This window comes from Mustela erminea, chromosome 12, assembly GCF_009829155.1.
Source record: "Mustela erminea isolate mMusErm1 chromosome 12, mMusErm1.Pri, whole genome shotgun sequence".
NCBI classification, from domain to species: Eukaryota; Metazoa; Chordata; class Mammalia; order Carnivora; family Mustelidae; genus Mustela; species Mustela erminea.
The window spans coordinates 3,433,164-3,454,355 of NC_045625.1; the positions used below are offsets into that span (position 1 = coordinate 3,433,164).

At 59.2% G+C, this 21,192-nt stretch overlaps 1 protein-coding gene across 16 annotated transcripts in view; it reads left to right on the forward strand.

Annotated features, from left to right (window-relative positions):
* RALGDS (ral guanine nucleotide dissociation stimulator) overlaps positions 1-14,035 on the forward strand; it is a 43,307-nt gene extending 29,272 nt beyond the window's left edge. For 5 of the 16 annotated variants that reach the window (XM_032306212.1, XM_032306211.1, XM_032306207.1 and 2 more), the window contains exons 2-18: positions 1,203-1,313; positions 2,476-2,669; positions 2,894-2,992; positions 3,845-4,038; positions 4,284-4,771; positions 5,541-5,756; positions 6,044-6,147; positions 6,556-6,640; positions 7,578-7,646; positions 8,087-8,173; positions 8,684-8,770; positions 9,018-9,139; positions 9,303-9,398; positions 9,632-9,833; positions 9,989-10,231; positions 11,295-11,409; positions 12,956-14,035. In XM_032306212.1, the coding sequence (XP_032162103.1) occupies positions 1,203-1,313; positions 2,476-2,669; positions 2,894-2,992; positions 3,845-4,038; positions 4,284-4,771; positions 5,541-5,756; positions 6,044-6,147; positions 6,556-6,640; positions 7,578-7,646; positions 8,087-8,173; positions 8,684-8,770; positions 9,018-9,139; positions 9,303-9,398; positions 9,632-9,833; positions 9,989-10,231; positions 11,295-11,409; positions 12,956-13,131 (2,688 nt within the window). In that variant the 3' untranslated portion in view covers positions 13,132-14,035. The remainder of the gene's footprint in view (positions 1-1,202; positions 1,314-2,475; positions 2,670-2,893; positions 2,993-3,844; positions 4,039-4,283; positions 4,772-5,540; positions 5,757-6,043; positions 6,148-6,555; positions 6,641-7,577; positions 7,647-8,086; positions 8,174-8,683; positions 8,771-9,017; positions 9,140-9,302; positions 9,399-9,631; positions 9,834-9,988; positions 10,232-11,294; positions 11,410-12,955) is intronic. The other 11 variants (XM_032306203.1, XM_032306201.1, XM_032306215.1 and 8 more) reach the window with 7 other exon arrangements.
* Positions 14,036-21,192: the final 7,157 nt, after the last annotated feature.

Sequence of the window (21,192 nt, forward strand, 5' to 3'; positions counted from 1 at the left end):
CAGACAGGCTGGCTCTCTCTCCAGAGAGAATGTGATGGCAGCGGCTTCCCCGTTGGTCCAGTGCCCAGCATGGGAGGGCAGCCACAGGTCAGAGGAAGTGGCCTTCCTGAGGGGAGCTGGCCTCCTGCGGCGCACAGGGGCGGCAGCAGGCGAGAGGCCCCAGTACCCCGTCGCCGACCCCAGAGGTGCAGCAGGGGCCCTGCCAAGGCGGTGGGCTTCAAGGAAGGCTGTGGGTGGGCTGAGTCAGCACCTTTGCCTGGGTCTCCTATAAGCTGCACACCCACCTTGGGCTAGGGCAGTGATGCGCCGTCCCAGCCGCTGGTCGGGGGCCCTGTGCCGGCTGGCACGTCCCAGCTCCTCCCTCAACCCTCAGAGGCCTCCCTCCCTAATGCAGCACCCCCCCCCGCCGTGGGGGGCCAGACAGGCAGCGGGGCTTGGAGATTACGGCCCCAGGCTAGCCTGCCCAGTGGAAGGGGTCACTGACACCTAAAACAAGGGCCTTTACTTCCTGTCCCAGGCAAAGTCCCGTGGTTTAGGGCCCAGTGAAGCCCCAGTCATCTGCCCAGACACTGCACCGTCACTGTTTGCCCGCTGTCCCCACGCACATGACGCCGGACGGGGAACCAGGATCTCCTCTGTTGCCCAAGAAGGCACAAGGGCATGAATGAGCAGAAAGGGAAGGAAGTGGCCTTGGATGTGGCCATCGGGGATGCCCTACGCCTGCCCCTGACGCATGATGCTGACTCCAGGGCTGGGCCGGGAGGAGCTGCCCATGCCTGCTGAGTCAGCTGGGGAGCAGGGAGGAGGGCCTTGGGGGTCCTGGTCTGTCATCTACCCACGGCGATGCGTCTTTGGACAGGTCGCCCCTCTCCCACGTCCGCGTCCTCATCTGTGACATGGCCAGAAGGCAGTACCCCTCTTGGGGGTAGAGGGGGTGGCCCTGGCCATGAGCATGTTGCTGGGGGTTTCCGGGGCCTGGAGGGCTGGCGGCTGAGGGGGTGGGAAGGGGCGGGCTGGGGGCTGCGTTCTCCCGCCCCAAAGTGATTCCTGGGAGTCACCAGCCTGGAGCTGCCAGCCCACTTCATCCCTGCCAGGGGCCAGGCCGGGGTGGGGCGGAGGGTTGGTGGGTGGACGCCGTGCCTTGGCTGGTGACTGGAAGGCTCACGGGGGCAGCCCCTGACGGCCCCACCCCGTCTCCCCAGAGCTGCACGCAGGAGATCGGTGAGGAGCTGCTCAACGGCCTCATCTTCTCCATCTCCCTACGGAAGGTGCAGGCGCAGCCCGGGGCCAACAAAGGCCAGCGCTGGCTTGGGGTGAGTGCGGCCGCAGGGCTCCTACCCCCAAGAACCCACAGTCCTGCTCCCAAAGGAGCCTGGGCCTCCACGCCCTCCCCGCTGCCCAGCTCTGGGCTTGGGCAGGAGCAGGGTCACTCTGCACGGGACACCCGGGAGGCCGAGTCACTGAGCGTCCAACTCTTGATTTCGGCTCAGGTCACGATCTCAGGGTCGTGAGATCGAGCCCCGCATCGGTCTCCCATGGTGCGTGGAGCCTGCTTGAGTGCGCTGGCACGCTCCCTCCGCCCCTCCTGTGCACGTGCAGACTCTCTCTCTACAAAGAAAAGTTCATTCACACCTGCATGAACATCTAAAAAGACACCTTTTTACTGCTTCCCCTTGACATTGGGCCCCAGGTGACTTTGTGTTTGTACCCCAGTCCGTCTGGTTTTAACTCCCGCCCCCGGCGGTCCCAGTAGTCGGCAGCCCCGCCTTCCGCATCCGCACTGGGAAGGGCCAGTTTCCCCCCAAGGCAGGGAGGCTTGAGCTCCTCTACGGTTCGCTGTGGTCCCCCGAGCAAGGCCACGTGACCCCTCCGGCTCAGAGGGCCTGACTCGGCCACACACCGTTCCGGAAGGGAGGCCAGTTGTCAGGGTGATTCCGCCCTTCAGTGCCAGGGCCCGGGCTGCACGACTCCCTCCCCAGAAGGAGCCTCTGTCTTCTCATCCCAAGAATGGGCACGTTTTGCCAGAGCTCACGGGGTTCGTGCTTTTCCTCCTCCAGCCAACAGACTGACCCGGAAGGGTTGTTTCTGCCTGTTTTGTTAGTCCCCATATCAAATTCTCTTTGTTTGTTTGTTTGTTTTAAGGTTTTATTTATTTCACAGAGAGAGTGAGAGCGGGAGAGAGGGAACACAAGCAGGGGGAGTGGGAGAGGGAGAAGCAGGCTTCCCACCGAGCCAGGAGCCCGATGCGGGGCTCGATCCCAGGACCTTGGGATCATGACCTGAGCCCCCCAGGGCGCCCCTCAGATTCTGCTTCTAAAGCTGAGCTTGTTTCTCAGCTTGTGGCAACGCGTGTCTTCTTTCCAGCCTCACATCCCTGCGCCCTTGGGATGTCATCTGAGCCCGGGCCCCCCACCCTCCTGGCCGCCCCGGGCACGGCCGCTGACCACACCCCTCCTTCGTCCCACCCCACCCCAGTGTGAAAACGAGTCCGCCCTGAGCCTGTATGAGACCTGCAAGGTGCGGACGGTGAAGGCAGGCACGCTGGAGAAGCTGGTGGAACACCTGGTGCCCGCCTTCCAGGGCAGCGACCTCTCCTACGTCACCATCTTCCTATGCACCTACCGGGCCTTCACCACCACCCAGCAGGTCCTGGACCTTCTGTTCAAACGGTGAGCGGCCCCCCGTACCTCCCCGCGGCTCCCCGCCCCCGTCCCTCCCCGCGGCTCCCCACCGCAGTCCAGGCAGGGTGTCTCGGCCGCAGCCCTTCCCCGCTTGGACACCAGGCCCCTGCTGGACATTTTGCATAGTGCCGTGAGCGGGGCAGACCGGCCTCCCTGCCCTCCTGGGCTTCCGCTGTAGTCGGGGGGTCAGCCGGTAACCCTAGACGTCATAGCAGGTACGGTAGACGTGACGCCCTCACGGCCTCCTCTAGATACGGATGTATCCTCCCCTACTCTGACGAGGACGGCGGCCCCCAGGACCAATTAAAAAAGTGAGTGGACTTTGGATCTGATGGGAGGGTCCCCTGTCTCCCAGGTGGGGGACATCTGGGCTTTGGTGGGGGCAGAAGCCTGGCCCCCACGTCTGTGACTACTACCGGAGGGCGGAGCTGTGGGGGCCTCTCCTGCAGAAAGACAGGAGTCAGACCGCTGTGGCTGGGCTCCCGGGGCCTGGGGGCCAGAGGGGAGGCTGGGGGCTGGAGGCCAGGGTTGGGCCCTGAGGCTGGGTGTCCCCACCACTGCCTGCCCCAGCCCTGTCTGCTCTGCTGAGATCCCGGGGCCACCGGCTCACACGGGGGCTTCGCGCCTCGGTGCCCCAGGCCAACCACCCTCCTGCGGTTCCCGAGAATAGTGTCGGTGGGAAGAGGAGACCCCACGTGCCTGGAAGGGGGTCCGGCGGGCATCGGAGCAGGCGCTGGGGGTTGCAGGGCCACGAGAGCCCAGGCGGGCTGGGCAGAGGGACATCGCCCGTTCCCTCCTCCCTCACAGACTGCTGCAGCGCCTACCGTGTGCCCCAGGGCTGGGACAGAGCAGACGCCGCGCCCCCTCCCCACCTTCCTGGGGTTTATGGTGCAGCAAGGGGGACCCCAGACAGACAGAGGAGTGGGTCAGGCCCCCCGGGGAAGGCAGGGGTGCTCACACCAGAGATGGAGGGCTCCCTCCTGTGGAGACCGCCGACCCGCACCTGCTGGCCAGACCTGCCCCTGCCTGGATGGCCGGTGGTGGTGGGCGGGGTGGGCCCGGCCTCTGGATGGAGCATCCCCCCCTCCCCGGGGGTGCCGCAGGGGGCTGTGCGGAAGGAAGGGCCAGGCCACTGACGCTGCCGCCTGCCCGCCTACCTCCAGTGCCATCTCCTCCATTCTGGGCACCTGGCTGGACCAGTACTCGGAGGACTTCTGTCAGCCCCCAGACTTTCCCTGCCTCAAGCAGCTGGTGGCCTACGTGCAGCTCAACATGCCCGGCTCTGACCTGGAGCGCCGTGCCCACCTTCTGCTGGCCCAGCTGGAGCACGCAGAGCCCGCGCAGGCCGAGCCCGAGGGTGAGAAGGCCGGGGCTGGGTGCCTGGGGCTGTGTCGGGATGGGTCGGTGCTGGGCCCCACAGGGACGAGCCCCACAGGCTGGTGTGGGGCCAGGAGCAAGGCCTGGGCTCAGAGCACCCAGCGGGTGCACCACACTCGGGGAGCCGTCCCGCTGAGGCTTCCTTCCTGGGTGCGGCTTCTCTGGGAGGCCCCGGCCTGAGCTCTGTGTCTGCAAAGGAACATGGAAACTTCTCTCCTCCTGTAGCTCTGTACCCTGCTCCAGCGCCAGCACCAGTTCCAGAAACAGCTCCAGAACTAGAGCCAGCTTTAGCACCAACTCTCCTGCCTACTCTGGAGCCAGACGCGGCTCCAGCACGAACTCCAGAGCCAGACGCAGCTCCGGCTCCCGCTCTAGAACCAGACGTGGCTCCGGCTCCGGCTCCGGCTCCCGCTCCGGCTCCCACTCCAGAGCCAGATGTAGCTCCAGCTCCTACTCTAGAACCAGATGCAGCTCCGGCTCCAGCTCTAGAAGCAGACGTAACTCCGGCTCCTGCTCCAGAACCAGACGCAGCTCCGGCTCCTGCTCCAGAACCCGAGCCATCTCTGTCTCAAACTCTAGAGCCAGAGGCAGCTCCAGTGCCCGAGCCTCCCTGGCCTTCAGCTGTTGCTGCAGAAAATGGGCTGAATGAGAAGCCTCACCTCTTGGCCTTCCCTCCCGACCTGGTAGCAGAGCAGTTTACCCTAATGGATGCAGTGAGTACCTCTCAGTGGTGGGACAGGGCAGGGGCACCCCTTCCTCTGGCCTTGGGTCCATGCCCTGCCATTCCCCGGTCCCCAGCTGGTGTCCCGCTCTAGCTCCCAGTTCCAGCAGGACTCACTGTGAGATCCGCGGACTGGGGACATAGAGATGGGACCCTCCCACCCCAGCCTGCGGGGACTGTGGATTACATGAGGGGGAACGGTGGAAGGCTGGGTGGGCCTGGCCTATTTGGTGGGGAAGCGGAGCTCCCTGAGGGGCTGCCTGCTCCCTGGGTCAACCCCCCAATCTGCCAGGAGCACTTATTAGGCACTTATTAGGCACCTGCTATGTACTAGAGTTTCTGGCAGAAACCAGAGCCCTAAGGTATGACACCCACAGCGGGCGTGCACCTGGACGGGGGCGGGGGCGGGGGCGGGGGCGGACGCAAGGCATGATGGGGGAGCCGGAAGTGCTCCCTGCTGTGCAGCTGTGAGGCCCCTTCTGGTGCTTGGAGTCGGTGAGGGCCGGCTGCCGAAAATGCTGGACTCTCCTCCAGCGTGTCATCCGGGGCCACTTGTGCTGGGCGCCTGTGGTAGGCAGAGAGCAAAGCACACACACACACACACGCGCGCGCGCGCGCGCCTGCAAGGCTCCAGCCACATCCTGCCCCACATCGTCCGCTCCCGAGCTCAGCCCTGACCAGGGGCTCTGCCTGGGACGAGGGGAGCAGGGATCCTGGGCCGGGGTGTGGCCGAGCTGCGTGACACACCCCCTGCTCCCCAGGAGCTGTTCAAGAAGGTGGTGCCCTACCACTGCCTGGGCTCCATCTGGTCCCAGCGAGACAAGAAAGGCAAGGAGCACCTGGCTCCCACCGTCCGTGCCACCGTCGCCCAGTTCAACAGCGTGGCCAACTGCGTCATCACCACCTGCCTGGCGGACCGGAGTGTGACGGCCCGGGGCAGGGCCCGGCTGGTGGAGCACTGGATCGAGGTGGCCAGGGTACGCCTCCGAGGGGCTCTGGGGAGCCCCTGTCTCACTTGATCTGCCCTCAGGGAGGTGATGTGGCATCCCGGGCCCTTCCTTCCTCCAGGGCGCGCCGGCCTTGACCGGCGTATCCCGACGCCTGGGTACTCACTGCCCCATGACTCCCTCCTGTGGCCTGTGCCGTGATCCCCCTCCTGGGAGTACTGCCTCCCTGGGCTCCACCGGCATCCGTCTCCCCCAGGTCGGGAGCTCCCAGCCACGGGGACCACAGCCACGTCTCAGCCCTGCTTTTCCTTTCCCAGGAGTGCCGCGTCCTCAAGAACTTCTCGTCCCTCTACGCCATCCTGTCTGCCCTGCAGAGCAACTCCATCCACCGGCTGAAGAAGACGTGGGAAGAAGTTTCCAGGTGGGCGTGCCTCTCAGCAGGAGCCCCAGGGGGGACCTGGGACCTGCCAGGGGTCGGCAAATCCTGGGCCAGCGAATCCTGGGTCAGCTGGCAGGGCCTCCGATTGTCTGTTGGCTTTAGGCAAGCAGTTCTGCCTCGGGACTCAGTTTCCTTATCTGGCAGCTAAGAGATTGGGCCACACTGGAGATTTTCCTGGGTTTACTCGGCAGCCACACCACTCTGTCCTCTTAAAATCCAAACGGGTCGGAACAGAGGCCCACACACACGGCTCTCTTCCCCGGGGCCGCAGAGTGGGACCCTGTGTGGAAACCACCCATCCAGGCAGTTCAGGGCCTTGGCTCTAAAATAAAATGGATTAGTACGCACCCCCCTGCGTGCCGTTTCCAAGGCTGTCCTCCTTTCCCGCAGGGAAAGCTTCCGAATCTTCCAGAAGCTGTCGGAGATCTTCTCCGATGAGAACAACTACTCGCTGAGCAGAGAGCTGCTCATCAAGGTGAACCCTGGGCGGAGGAGGGTCTCAGAGGAGGGAGGGTCTCAGCGAGCAGTTCTTTGAAAGATTCCAGTCCTGTCTTGTCTGGACTCTGCAGAGTGGGATCTTTTTGGTCCCTGGCCAGTGTGGGGGGCAGTTTGGGGAACAGGAGACCCTGGTAATGGGATGGTGGGGGTACAGTCGGGGGACGTTCCAGAAGGGATAGGTGAGCTGGCAGGATTAGCAGGTATCCTGCTTCCTAGGGTCAGGGGTTGGGGGCTCCTGTCTGCCACAGCTCAGGGGAGGGCTCCCTGCCTGCCTAGCACCAGGATGCCACAAGGGAGGCCAGAGGCCACGTCGCAAAGGGGCTGCCCGCCTTGGCTCCAAATGAGCAGACCAGGACGCAGCTGTGGGTACGGTGGGGGGCTCCTGACTTTGCCCCGGGCCGGACACCACAGTTGGATCCCAGGGAGTCTTGCTAGGCTCCCCCCACAGGGCCTCCAGTTTGCCAGAAGACCAGTTAGCAGGAGTAGGTCTCCAGCTGGGAGGGAGGAGCCCACTGTCCTCCGAGTCCCTCTGAGACCTCGGGCGAGTCCCTGCTCTCAGAAAATGGAGGTGTGAAGAGCTTGGGGTCCCTCTGGTCTCTTGACTCATGGGGAGGCAGTGAGGCACAAGGAGAAAAGAAATGGGCATGAGTTTTGTGCAGGGCTTCACCCCGGGGCAGGCGAGGGAGAAGAGCGACAGGAACAGGTGTGGGATGCAGAGTCCTGGGAGACCCCAGGCGGCGGGGTCTGCTCATCCGCGCTTCCCAGACGAGGAAACGGGCTCAGGGAGGGTGGGCTGCGGTCCCACGTTGCACCACCACGTTGGTACCAGTGACCAAGGTCCGAGGTCAGGTCTGTTGGAGGGAAAGCTGGGGAGGAGAGGAAGGTCTCGCTGACCCTGTCCTCAACCCTGGCAGGAGGGGACCTCCAAGTTTGCCACCCTGGAGATGAACCCCAAGAGAGCGCAGAAGCGGCCGAAGGAGACGGTGAGTGTGCGTGAGGCTGGGAGCCACCGGGGCTGGCCTCCCCGTGAGGAGAGAAAGGGCCACCCCCACTGCCCTCCCCACACCGTGCTGCTGCCGTGCGGCGACCTGCCGGCTAGACCAGACCCCCTCTGGGCCCTGTGAGGGCCGCGCCCTGACCCGCTGCTGTCTTGACAGTGCTGTTGACGGCCACCAGAGCAAGGGCCTGGGAGAGCCGGGCTTGGGACGGGTTTAGGGGTGACGAGGGTCACCAGAACCTCGGTGACTTGCCAAACCCTGGGCCCAGAAGGTGACTAGGGGAGCTGGGGGCCCGTGGCTACTAGGAAGGAGTCTGGGGGAGATGGCTGAAGGTCCCCGGGCTGCTCTGAGTGGGAGGCCGGGGTGGGGGCTGTGGCTGAGGGGGGCCCTGGTCCCAGCTCATCGGCCCTGCCTCCCGGCCGCAGGGTGTCATCCAGGGCACCGTTCCCTACCTGGGCACGTTCCTCACAGACCTGGTGATGCTGGACACCGCGATGAAGGACTATCTGTATGTGAGTGAGCCCTGCGGGCCCGGCCGGGGTGGGAGTGGGGCGGGGGTCCTGGAGCCCCGGAGGAAGGCGCCCCTCACTGAGCCCTGAGCTCTCAGTGCTGGGCACACCTCATCTGAGAGCCCCCGGCCACCCCCGTGCCCAGCTCCCCCATGAGTGGAGAGCTAGGTGCCCAGCTGGTGGGGCCTAGAGCTGCAGGAGGCTCACAGTCTGTCCTCAGGCAGTGGCCACGGACAGAGAGGGGCTGGCCGTCCAAGGTCAGGCACTGGGGCAGCCAGGCTGGGCCGACTTGCCCCAGGCCTCAGTCTCTCCTGTCCTCAGAAGTTCCTTAAGGCTCTGCCCGTCCCCCACCCCCACCCAGCCACCCCCAGATCCCAGGACCCGCCCAGAGCTGGGGTGTGTGCACCCACCTGCCCCCTGGTGGTGCAGCCGGGAGTGCAGCCTGAGAGGGGCTGAGGGGCAGTCCTGGGCAAGGGGACACTTTCTGAGGGTCGCTGGCTGTTGGCTTTTCAGGGGAGACTGATCAACTTCGAGAAGAGGAGGAAGGTGAGCCTCTGCAGCCCCTACATGTCGGCGGGGGTGTGGACTCGAGACCCACGGGTAGAACGCTGGGCCGCACCCCGCTTCCTCTCGTGTTCCTGGGGCGGGTGCGATACGCAGAGGCTGGGGGGCCTGTCCCACCGGAGGGCAGGTGCGGGAGGCCAGAATCAGGGATGACTCCTTGGGAGGGCTGCTTGGACCCGGCTCTGAGAACAGGATGGGCCTGGGCAGGAGGGGGGGGGCGCCCGGGGCCATACCCAGAGCCCTATCCATGCCAACGCCCTCCTGCCCTGCCCTCTGGCCCCAGGAATTCGAAGTGATCGCCCAGATCAAGCTGCTCCAGTCGGCGTGTAACAGTTACAGCATCGTGCCCGAGGAGCACTTCCGGGCCTGGTTCCGGACCATGGAGCGGCTCAGCGAGACGGAGAGGTGCGTTTGCGCAGCAATCGGGTGCACTGGGCGGGCTGTGGTGTGGGATCGTGGTCAGCGCTGGACCGACTGGGCATCCAGACCGCCCCCTGCCAGGCAGGTTCTGGGAGGGAGACCTGGGTGTGCCTCCCCGTAGCCTCACAGCCGTGCCTCTGTCTCATAGCTACAACCTGTCGTGTGAGCTGGAGCCCCCCTCCGAGTCGGCCAGCAACACCCTCAAGGCCAAGAAGAACGCGGCCATCGTCAAGCGCTGGAGCGAGTGAGCACCCGGGGCTGGCAGGACGGGCTCCCTCCCCGCTCCGCGCAGCCTCGGGCTGAGCGTGCTTCTGCATAGTAGGGTGACCCTGACCCCTCAGTCCCAGAGCAGGGACGGACATGGGCCTGGTGACTGACCAAGCGCTTGGCACAGAGGCTGCACTGTGGAGTGGAGGGGGCAGGGGCGGGGTGTGGCCCCGGGGGAGGCCCCCCAGATGAATTGATCCTTCCACGCAGCCGCCAGGCCCCCAGCGGGGAGCTCAGTACCAGCGGGAGCTCCCACTCCAAGTCCTGCGACCAGCTCAGGTGCGGCCCCTACCTCAGCAGCGGGGACATTGCCGACGCCCTCAGCGTCCACTCGGCCGGCTCGTCCAGCTCCGACGTGGAGGAGATCAACATGAGCTTTGTCCCGGAGTCCCCCGACGGTCAGGAAAAAAAGGTGACCGCCACACCCCCTCTCCCGGGGCCCAGGTCCCCCACTCCTCAGCCCCCTACAAGTGGCCAGGAAGCCCCAGCTCCTACACGGAGCTCTTGGGGTCCCTGCGGTGCTGGGCACTGGCCAGGGCGCCCCTGCTGATCGTGCCGTCCCCACAGTTCTGGGAGTCGACCTCCCAGTCGTCCCCAGAGACCTCCGGCATCAGCTCGGCCTCCAGCAGCACGTCCTCCTCCTCGGCCTCCACCACGCCCGTGGCCGCCACGCGCACCCACAAGCGCTCCATGTCCGGGGTGTGCGGCTGCAGCTCCTCGCTGCCGCTCTACAACCAGCAGGTGGGCGACTGCTGCATCATCCGCGTCAGCCTGGACGTGGACAACGGCAACATGTACAAGAGCATCTTGGTGGGTGCCCGCCGCGTCCCGGCCGAGCGGCCGCGGGGCTGGGAGGGGCCGTCGAGAAGCTTCCCTGGAGGGCGAGTGCCCAGGAGAGCTTCACGGGGGGAGGTGCCTTGGGGGGAGCAGGGTGACCCAGGGGTTGGAAGGAGCGCAGGAGGCCTGAGGTCAAGGGCTCAGAGCTTGAGTCTGGATCTTGGAGGGAGACAGAAGCTGCCCGTGGTTGGAGCGGAGGGCAGGCCACGGGGACTTGGGGCTTCTCTATGGGGGTGGGCTAGGGCCAGGAGGTGCAGGGAGGCCAGTGGGGAGGCAGGGACCATGGCAGGCTGGTGGCCATGGAGGTGGCTAGACCACGGAGGTCCTTTAGGGCTTGAGACCAAGCCAAGGCGCTTTGTCTCCAGACACTGTGTGTGGGGAGTGGAGGCGACGGGGAGACTCATGTTCCAGAGCTCAGGCTGCAGAGAAGTCACATGCACTCCCCAAAGACCCCCCCCACCCCGATCCGCTCACACCAGGTCAGGTGCTCCGTGACACACCTGTCCTGTGCTGAGCTTGACTGTCATTAACGGTCACCCGCGTGATCCCATGTCTAAGGCCCGTCTGCACTGTGGCCTCGGGGTCGAGGCGGGAGGGGTCGGCCCACGCTGGCCACCCCTGAGCCTCCAGCCAACGCAGACCTGGCACAGAGGCGACCCCTGGGCCCCTCTCTTCCCTCCAGGGCTGGGCCTCGACGCTGTCTCTGCCCTGGGTTCATTGTTCCCCTTGTCCTGCGGGGACAGGCTCAAGGGGAGCAGCCCCCAGGAGCAGGCAGGTTTCCGAGGTGGCATGGGGGGAAGGCGGCAGGCTTGTAAGAGAATGAGGGGGGCAGAAACAATTGGGAAAAGCGCTCCATCCCTGCACAGAGGCCTCCCGGGACAGGACAAGAGGGAGGGGTCCCCGGGGACCTGGCACCCAGCCCGAAGCTGAGCCTTTGTCTGCAGTGTGAGGCCTCTCCAGGGGTTCCCGGGGCTACCCCCTGCGGGGGCCTTCTCCAGGCCCTGCACCCTGATGGTCTCCCCCTTCCCCGACCCAGGTAACCAGCCAAGATAAGGCTCCGGCGGTCATCCGCAAGGCCATGGACAAACACAACCTGGACGAGGACGAGCCGGACGACTACGAGCTGGTACAGGTTATCTCCGACGATCGCAGTAAGTCCGGGTCCCACCACGTGGGCCCTGGGAGCAGCCCCGCACCCCAGCCCCAGGGCCGTGTTCCCAGAACCCACGCAGCCATCTGGGGGTTGGGCAGCCTCGCGCAGGCGCCCTCACCAGCCCCTGGCACGTGCGTGCCCTTGGCTGGACGTGGACAGGCTGCGGGAGGCCGAGCTCCAAGCGCCTGGCACCGCGCGGCCAAGGGAAAGGGCTCTTCCTCCGGGGCCGGGCAGCCCGGCGGCGCGCCCAGGGGCCGCTCACAGGAGCGCCCTGGCTGAGATGGGGCACGAGTGCTTCATTAGGAGTCGTGCCCGCTGTGCACCTGAGCCTCAAATAGGTTAAAATCCACGCACACGTGACATTGTCCGTGTCTGCTAGGGCTGCTGTGACAGGCCTCGGCGGCCGGGGCGGCAGGCGGACGGAGACGTGTGGATCCCAGCGCACAGTGTTCTGGGGCTCTGGCGAGGGCCCTCGTCCACGGGGCAGACGGCCACCTTCTCCTGGTGCCCTCACGTGGCAGAAGGGGCAAGGGTCCCCTTTTATAAGGCGTCCGTCCCATTCCTGATGCTCCAGTCCCAAAACCTTTCACAGCCTAAAGGCCCCATCATCTGGGTGTTGGATTCCCACCCAGATTTGGGGGGACACAGACCGCAGCAGACACTAAGCACAGGTTCGGAGGGGCCCCGCTCGGTGGAGGAAAGCTGCGAAAGCGGCAGAACCAGGGCCAGCACAGACTAGGAGGCCGACGGCGGGCCTCAGGGAGCTGGGGCACGGCCCTCCCGTCGCCTGTGGTTTCCTCATCCCCACGGGGGAGATAACGAGCCAGGGGCTGATCCATACAGACCTCTAGGGACGTGGGGCTCTGTTCTTTGCCATGAGCTGCCAGCCATTAGCCCAGACGATTCATGGTGACCCCCAGCACCCCCAAAAGTTGTTTCCGGACTCCTCTCTCACCTTCTCGCACCATTTTGGTAGAACAGGGCAGGGGTAGCCTCCATCTTCAGGACAGGAAGCCTGAGGCGCAGGGCAGGGTAGGGAAGGGGAGGCAGGAGCAAGAAGCTGCATGGTAGCGGGCTCCTGTCCACAGCAGGGGGAGAGGAGCAGCTGCCCGGGGGGTGCGGATTCTCCCGGAGCCTCGCCCGGAAGACCTGGGGCAGGACCTGCCCTTTGCTGGGCCCCAACCTTGGTCCTGAGTAGGGCGAGACTTAGGGGAGGTGTTCTGGATTCTAGAAATCTTTCGGCTCGAGATCATGGTCAGCGAAGGCAGCAGGGCGGCGGGACGGACGGCCCTTTGCCCACTCCAGACGGAGGTGGGGACTTGGGGAGTCAGAGTCCCTTTTCAAACAAGAGTCGTTGGCTTTCCTGAGTGCCCATCGGTCTCCTCGGCAGGTGTCATTTAGAGGGCTTATCAGTATTCCTGATGTTGGATTGGGGGCGTCTCAGCTCTTTGGCTCAGGCCTGCCCTGGGGGGCCCTCAAGTGGTGGCTGTTCTGTGGGGCCCTTGTAAGCATCTGTGACCCTCTCCCCGCCCTTCTCCCACCAGAGCTGAAGATCCCTGACAACGCCAATGTGTTCTATGCCATGAACTCAACGGCCAACTATGACTTTGTCCTCAAGAAACGGACCTTCACGAAGGGGGCAAAGGTCAGGCACGGCACCAGCTCGACTCTGCCTCGCATGAAGCAGAAGGGACTCAAGATTGCCAAGGGCATCTTCTAGGTAGTCCCCGGCACTGGCCAGCCACGGGACCACTCTGTCGGGCGCTGGCCAACTGGGTGACTAAGCACTTAGAGACTCCAGTGGCCAAGGCCGGGCGGGCGCCTTCTGCCTGACCTTCCAGCTCAGGCCACCCCCAGACTCCAGGTTCACCCTGAACCTCCCCTGCTGCCGGGATTGACGCCTGCTGTTTGCTGGGCTGACCTGGCCTCCCGTGGACCACTCGCTGCCTTAGGTGCCTTCAGCTCTCTGGAACCAGAAGACTAGCTGACTTTTGCCAAGGAGCACTGCCGACGGCCATGGCGCTGCGCCTACCGCTGGGCTCCGCCCTCTGTGCACTTCCCCCGCACCTGCTCAGGTGTGGGTCACTGCCACCTGTGCCCAGGGGCACCCCAGGGCACCCACTCATCCACTGGGTCTGACCACTGCACTTCTCTCCTCATGCCCACGGGCACTGGCCCGTGCCCTTCTCGGGTCCTGGGCCCTTTTTCCACCATGCTAGCCTTTCCCAGGCTGCACCAAAGATACCACCGTCGGGGCCAACAGAGCGAGGGAGTCTCACCCACCCCCGGCCCAGCCCTCCCCCAGGAGAGGAGGGCGGGGAGCCTTTCCACAGATCACACTCTTCACCCGGTGCCCGGGGACAGTCTCTGCCGAGGCCCGTTGTCATTGACTCTCACGACACTGCGAGTGCCACCCACCGCTGCGCCCTGGGCTTCATGAGACCACACGAGACGGGGGTTAGTGGGAGAGGAGAATCGGGGGAACGGGGAGGGGTGTTGAATATTTGTATAAAAGGCAAAAACAAAACAAAAAAAGTTTACCAGTTGGGGAGGGGCAATATTTATTTGTTGTAAATAGCAAATGCTAGACTTGAATCTTATATTAAAATCTGGTTTCTACTATAGCTTGGGAGTTGCGATTTGGTTCTTTCACTTCCTGCGCTCGTATAAACGAGATACAGACTCTTGCGTTCTATGTGCAAACAGGAGATCTTGCGTGGTTACCGGTTCGTCGTATGTGGGACAAGTGCAAAGAGCCAGCCACCCTTCTTCCCACTGACTTAAGGAAACGTGCAGGCCTAACTTCCACAGAGCAGATGCTCAGCCTGGGGTCATTAAGCTGGGCACTGAGCTGGGTCAGCCCCCCAGCACCCTCGGGATTCGAGGTTGGAGGTGCTTTCACAGGGCTTAGCAACAAGCCCAGAAGCCTGGGTGTCTTTAAAAATAGCATTTGTGGGGCATGCAGGTGGCTCAGTCGGTTAAGCGTCTGCCTTCAGCTCAGGTCATGATCCCAGAATCCTGGGATCGAGCCCCGCCTAGGGCTCCCTGCTCAGCGGGGAGCCTGCTTCTCCCTCTGCCTCTGCCCCTCCCCACCACCAACTCACCAGAGCTCTCTCACTCTCTCTCAAATAAAATATTCTTAAAATAATTTAAAAAGGAAAACATTTGCAAGAGAAAATTATAGAAGCAGCAGCTCAGGGGTCAGTCTCTCCATGGAGACCATTTGACTGTGGGGAGAAAAGGATCGGAATGAACCATCTGGGGACTTTGGAACACCCCGTGCCCAACACACAACTGCCAGGGGAGTGCTTAATGACAAACAGCCATGGGACGTCAGCGATGAAGGAGATCACTGCCAGTCCGCGCACTGACCACCAGGGCAGCAGGACAGAAGCTTCAGTCTCTGAACAAGGAAGACATGGCACAACATAGTTTGGAAAAGTCAGTATAGAAATGGAAGATGCAGCTCTCGGACAACAGAAGTGAGCCTGGAGGAGGGGGAGAATCTGGTTTCCAGAATTAGCACATTGTCATCCTCAGTATCCAGTTCCCAGCACGTTACAAAGCGTACAGAGAAATAGGAAGACCGTGCTGCCACGTAGGAAAAAAGAACTTGGCAGACTTCCCTGATGAAGTCCGTGCATTGAAGTTACTAATCAAAGACATTAAGTTGACTGCCTTAAATATGCTTGGTGAGCTAAAGGAAACCACAGACAGCTAAAACAAAAAACAAAACAAAACCCCAAAGGAACTCTATGATGTAAGAACAAATAGGAAACTTAATATTGAGAAGTTATGAAAAGGAACCACATAGAAATTCTGGAGCTATGAGACATCTGGGGGGGGGGCTCAGATGGTTGAGCGTCTGCCTTCAGCTGAGGTCATGATCTCCAGGTCCTGGGATCAAGCCCTATATCAGGCTCCCAGCGCAGTGGAGAGTCTGCTTCTCTCTTTCCCTCTGCCTCTCCCCCTGCTTGTGTGCTCTCCCTAGCTCTCTAATGAATAAATAAAATCTTAAAAAAAAAAAATCCTCTGGACAGTACAATAATTGAAATGAAAAAACTCACCAGAAAAAATGAAAAGAACTCACCAGAGTGGTTCAATGGCAGATTTGCACAGGCAGAAGAAAGAATCAGTGAACTTGAAGATAAGGCCGGCGTCATTACTCTCCCTGAAGAGCACAAAGGAAAAAGAATGAGGAAAAATGAACAGTCCCCTCCAGGAGCTGGGTGACATCAACAAATTAACAGCATCCAATAACGAGAGACCCAGAAGAAGAGAGAAAGGAGCAGAGAGATTATTTGAAGTAAAGATGGCTGAAAACTTCCCAGTTTTGATGAAAGACTACATCTACACATGAAGACGATCAATGGACTTCAAGCAGAAAAAACTCAAAGGGACCCACTATCTCTTCAGGGTGAAGGGGAATGAGGACATTCCCAGATAAAAGAAGTTAAGGGGTTTTGTTATCAGTAGACCTGCCTATAAGAAATCCTACAAGCAAACCCTTCAGGCTGAATGAGAGAACACTAGACAGTAACTGAAAGCCATAGGGAAAGTAAAGAGCTCAAGGAGAGGTAAGTAATAGATCACTTTAAAAGCCTATATCAGGGGCGCCTGGGTGGCTCAGTGGGTTAAGCCTCTGCCTTCAGCTCAGGTCATGGTCCCAGGGTCCTGGGATCGAGCCCCGCATCAGGCTCTCTGCTCTGCAGGGAGCCTGCTTCCTCCTCTCTCTCTGCCTGCCTCTCTGCCTACTTGCGATCTCTGTCTGTCAAATAAATAAATTAAATCTTTAAAAAAAATAAAAATAAAATAAAAATAAAAGCCTGTATCATTTCACTTTAGGTGCATAACTCCTTTTTTCTATGTAATATAAAAAGCAAATTTATGAAACTGTAAATCTGTTAATGGGAACAGGATACATAAAGAAAGTGGGGCTGGGAATTCACAAGAGCTGAGTGTATACTACTGAATAAACTTGAATTACCAAACTAGGTTGCTCTAAGTTTAAGATGTTAATTGCAATCCCAAAGGTAACCAATAAAATCTTTTTTTAGAAATACATACAAAAGGGTGGAAGGGAATCAAAAGGGTGCACTATAAAATAATCAGCTAAATCCATAAAAAGCAGGAATGGAAAAATTGAACAGAAAGTATATAGGACATGCGGAAAACAAGTGGCGAACGGAAGAAGGAAGTCGTCAGTAATTAAATATAAATGGGTTAAAGGTTCCACATAAAAGGCTGAGTTTGGCAAATGGATTAAAAAAACATATTGTAGGGGCGCCTGGGTGGCTCAGTGGGTTAAGCCGCTGCCTTCGGCTCAGGTCATGATCTCAGGGTCCTGGGATCGAGTCCCGCATCGGGCTCTCTGCTCAGCGGGGAGCCTGCTTCCCTTCCTCTCTCTCTGCCTGCCTCTCCATCTACTTGTGATTTCTCTCTGTCAAATAAATAAATAAAATCTTAAAAAAATTGTTTAAAAAAACATATTCTACCAATATGCTGTATTCAAACAGACTCGCTTTGGTTTGGGGGAGTTTTTTCTTAAGATACTATTTATTTACTTACTTGTTTGTTTGTTTGTTTGTTTAAGAGAAAGAGCTCAAGCAGGGAGGAGAGGGAGACGCAGGCTTCCGATGAGTAGGAAGCCTGACGTGGGGCTTCAGCCCTGGACCCCTGGATCATGACCTGAGCCAAAGGCAGATGCTTTTTTTTTTTTTTTTTTTTAGAGAATTCTCAGTGTTTTTGTTTTTTGTTTTTTGTTTTGTTTTTTAAGATTTTATTTATTTATCTGACAGATCACAAGTAGGCAGAGAGAGAGAGAGGAGGAAGCAGGCTCCCCATTGAGCAGAGAGCCCGATGCGGGGCTTGATCTCAGGACCCTGGGATCATGACCTGAGCTGGAGGCAGAGGCTTTAAACCCACTGAGCCACCCAGGTGCCCCCAAAGAGACTCCCTTTGAGAGAAATCTGAAAAAAGGTTGAAAATCAAAGGGTGGGAAAAGATATTCCACCAGAACAGTAAACAGCTGGGGCGGCTCTATTATCTGTCAACATTGATTTTAAGTCAAAAAGCTAACAAGAGACAAAGTCAGTATGCCCCGATAAAAATTTCCATACATTAAGAAAAAAATAACAGTTGTAAACCTCCATCCCTAAAGCAAAAACTGACATCTTTTTAAAGGGAGTCGGAGACTTGACTACGTGACTTGAACAATGGCTGGGGGAATCCGGGTGGACGATGGCTCGGACAGAGGACTGAAACCGCACCCTGTCAGACCCGGCGCACAGAAGCAGAGGCCTTCGCCACGGCAGCCGGGCACAGCTTCTCAAGGGCACGTGGGACATTCCCCAGGACACGCCATCTGTGAGGCCACGAAACAAGTCCTAATAAATGGTAAAGAATGAAATATGCGAGTATCTTTTCCAGTCAGGTGGGATAGAAGCAGAAGGCAGGGGCGCCTGGGTGGCTCAGCCGTTAAGCCTCTGCCTTCGGCTCCGGTCATGATCCCGGGGTCCTGGGATCGAGCCCCGCATCGGGCTCCCTGCTCAGCGGGGAGCCTGCTTCCCCCTCTCCCCACCCCCGCGCACTATCTCACTATCTCTCTCTGTCAAATACCAAAAAAAGCAGCAGCAGCAGAAGGGAAAGGTGGAAGGAACACGGGCTACTCAAAAGAACGTGGAAATGAAGGAGCATAATAACCCGGGGGTCAAAGAAGAAATCACGAAGGAGGTCAGAGAATAACTTGACACAAGTGGAAACGAAAACGCAATGTACTGTAAGTGACGGGACACAGCGGAAGCAGGGCTAACAGCAGAATTTCTAGCAGCCGATGCCTATATTACAGAAGACGGAAGATTTGAAGTCAGTAACCGAACGATAACACTTGAAGGAACTAGAAAAAGAACCACCAAAGCCGACAAACCTTTTAGCGAGACCGACCGAGGGGAAGTGTGGCGCGGGAATCTGCCGTTGAAAGCGGGAACAATCAACTGCACAGAACAAGGGGGTTGTGAGGAAGTGCTGCGGTAACCGTATGACAGCGGTGACCGTGTGACACAGCGACACACGCTGGAAACGGCTCCAGCCGTCGGGAGGGCTGGCATTGTGACGCGCCGCAACATGGACCAAGATGGACCTTGGAAACACGGCGGTCCCACTTCAGGTATATCTAGAAATATCTAGAGCAGGCAAACTGAGCGGCACAGAAAGTAGAAGAGACTACCAGGTGGGGGAGGGGAGAAGGGAGAACGGGTGTTATTGATTAATGGGTACAAAGTTTCTGTCGGGGGTGACGACAAAGTTCTGGAACTCGGTATGTGATGTTTGCACAACAGTGCTAACGGCACTAATGTCACTGAATCGTGTCTTAGAAGTAGTTAAATTGGCATGTTTTATGTTGTATATATTTTATGCTATTTTTTTTTTTATTTCACAGACAGAGATCACAAGTAGGCAGAGAAGCAGGCAGAGAGAGAGGAGGAAGCAGGCTCCCTGCTGAGCAGAGAGCCCCGACGTGGGGCTCGATCCCAGGACCCCGGGATCATGACCTTAGCCGAAGGCAGAGGCTTAACCCACTGAGCCACCCAGGCGCCCCTATGCTGTTTTTTTTTTTTTTTTTTAAGATTTTATTTATTTATTTGACAGACAGAGATCACAAGTAGGCAGAGCAGCAGGCAGAGAGAGAGAGGAGGAAGCAGGCTCCCCGCTGAGCAGAGAGCCTGATGTGGGGCTCGATCCCAGGACCCTCGGATCATGACCTGGACTGAAGGCAGAGGCTTTAACCCACTGAGCCACCCAGGCGCCCCTTTTGTGCTTTTTAAACAACAGCGTTTGCAAGGACCATTTCCTGACCCAGTGCGGCAGCTGCCTTTCTTAGCTTTCTTAGCTTCCGAGGAAGAGGGAGCGTTTTCTGCTTGTTTTATTGGGGTTTAGGATGAGGAATTTATGACCAGTTAGGAACTTAGAGGTTTCAGGGTTAGATTTGAATTCCATCAGCATTAAGTAGCGGGGGTGGGGATTAGGATTGTAAACAGATCAAAACGTGCAATGTGGCAGGGAAAAGGCCAGGGGGAGGTTATTAGCCAGTGGACTGTGGTCGAGCAGGATTTGGCGTCCTAGTTCTCTCTAGGGGCCATTGGTCAGCCCTTTACCTGAACTGGAAACCTCAGTCCGTAGACCGTCTTCTGAGCTTGCTTTGAATCCAAGGGAAAGATTACAAACCAGACTTAAGGCTTCAGCTGAGCCTTATTCCTTAAGCACTTCTTCTGCCTGTGACCTAGGATTTCCACCTTCCTGCAACTCTTCATATAATTGATTTTGCCCAGAAACACTTCCGAAGCCCCTACTCTGCCCACCTCTCTCGGCCAGGCACACGGGGACCACTCATCCTGGCTGGGGTCTGACGAGTCCCAGCTCGGTGCTGGTTTGTGAGGGTAAGGGTGCAGAGTCCTGCCCATGAAAGACCACCCAGTCCCCCTCACTGGCCAAGACGAATTCCCAGACCATGTGGTTCTGAAGTCCACCAGATCGGGCAATCACCAGCTTGTGGCCTCAGTCTTGTTGGTACATACTTGTCCTAAAAGACAGCTAGGCCAGAGCCCTTAGAGCTTCCAGCCCCCTGGGATGGCCATGTTCTTTGCCCAGGTCTGTGATTTGGTTATGTCACAGAGGAAGTGGGTGGTTCAGAAACTTTCCTGCAGGGAGGGTTGAAAAATGAGGCAGGGGAGGGAGGGGGAGGAGTCGCACCAAGACTGCCGACCCAAGGACACAGTGAGACTTGTCACCAGGGTGGTAAACAGGGGCTGTCCTCAGCTTCCCCGGTTGTCCTCCTTGGGCATCACCATTAAAGGTTAACATAAAGGGTTAACTCCTGGCCCCCTGGAGGTGGGCCGGCGGGGGGGGGGGGGTGCTCCAGGACCCTGGACAGCTGCCAGCCTGCCCCTCAACTGTGCTGGGGGTTGGGGTGCGGCTTTCACTCGGCTTTTCCTCCATATGGTCCAGGACTGTACATGTATTTTCTCTGCCTTATGAGTTTCTTTCTTTCTTTTCTTTTCTTTTTTTTTTTTTAAGATTTTATTTATTTATTTGACAGACAGAGATCACAAGTAGGCAGAGAGATAGGCAGAGAGAGAGGAAAAGAAGCAGGCTCCCTGCTGAGCAGAGAGCCGGAAGTGGGGCTTGATCCTAGGACCCTGGGATCATGACCTGAGCCGAAGGCAGAGGCTTAACCCACTGAACCACCCAGGCACCCCTGCCTTATGAGTTTCTTAATATTCTCTTTTCTCTTGCTTACTTATTGTAAGAAGATAAGGTATAATACAAACACAAAGTATGCGTTAATCGTTTGTGCTACCTATGAGGCTTCTAGTCAACAGTAGGGGTGTTAGATGTTACATTTTTGGGGAGTCAAACGTTATATGTGGATTTCTGATGGTGGAGGTGGGGGTCGGCTCGCCCAACCCCCATGCTGTTCAGGGACCAGCTGTATTTTCAACCTCATGCTCTGGCTATGGGCTGTAAAGGTAAAAGCCCGAGGAATTGTGGGATGACCCGACAGCGGAAGGTGTCCCCCAGGCCCGCAGACATCCAGCAAGGCTGCCTTAACCAGAGAGGCCTTTTCCGTGCAGCCTGGGGGCTGGGCACAGCCCGGATCCCAGTGCCCCCAGCCGTTCTGACGCAGCCCAGCCTTCCCGGGATGCGATTTTCTGAATGACAGGCAGGCACAGCTGCGCTTTCCCCCAGTAAGGGCTGGAAGTGCCCGTCCCAGGGCCAGTCTGGG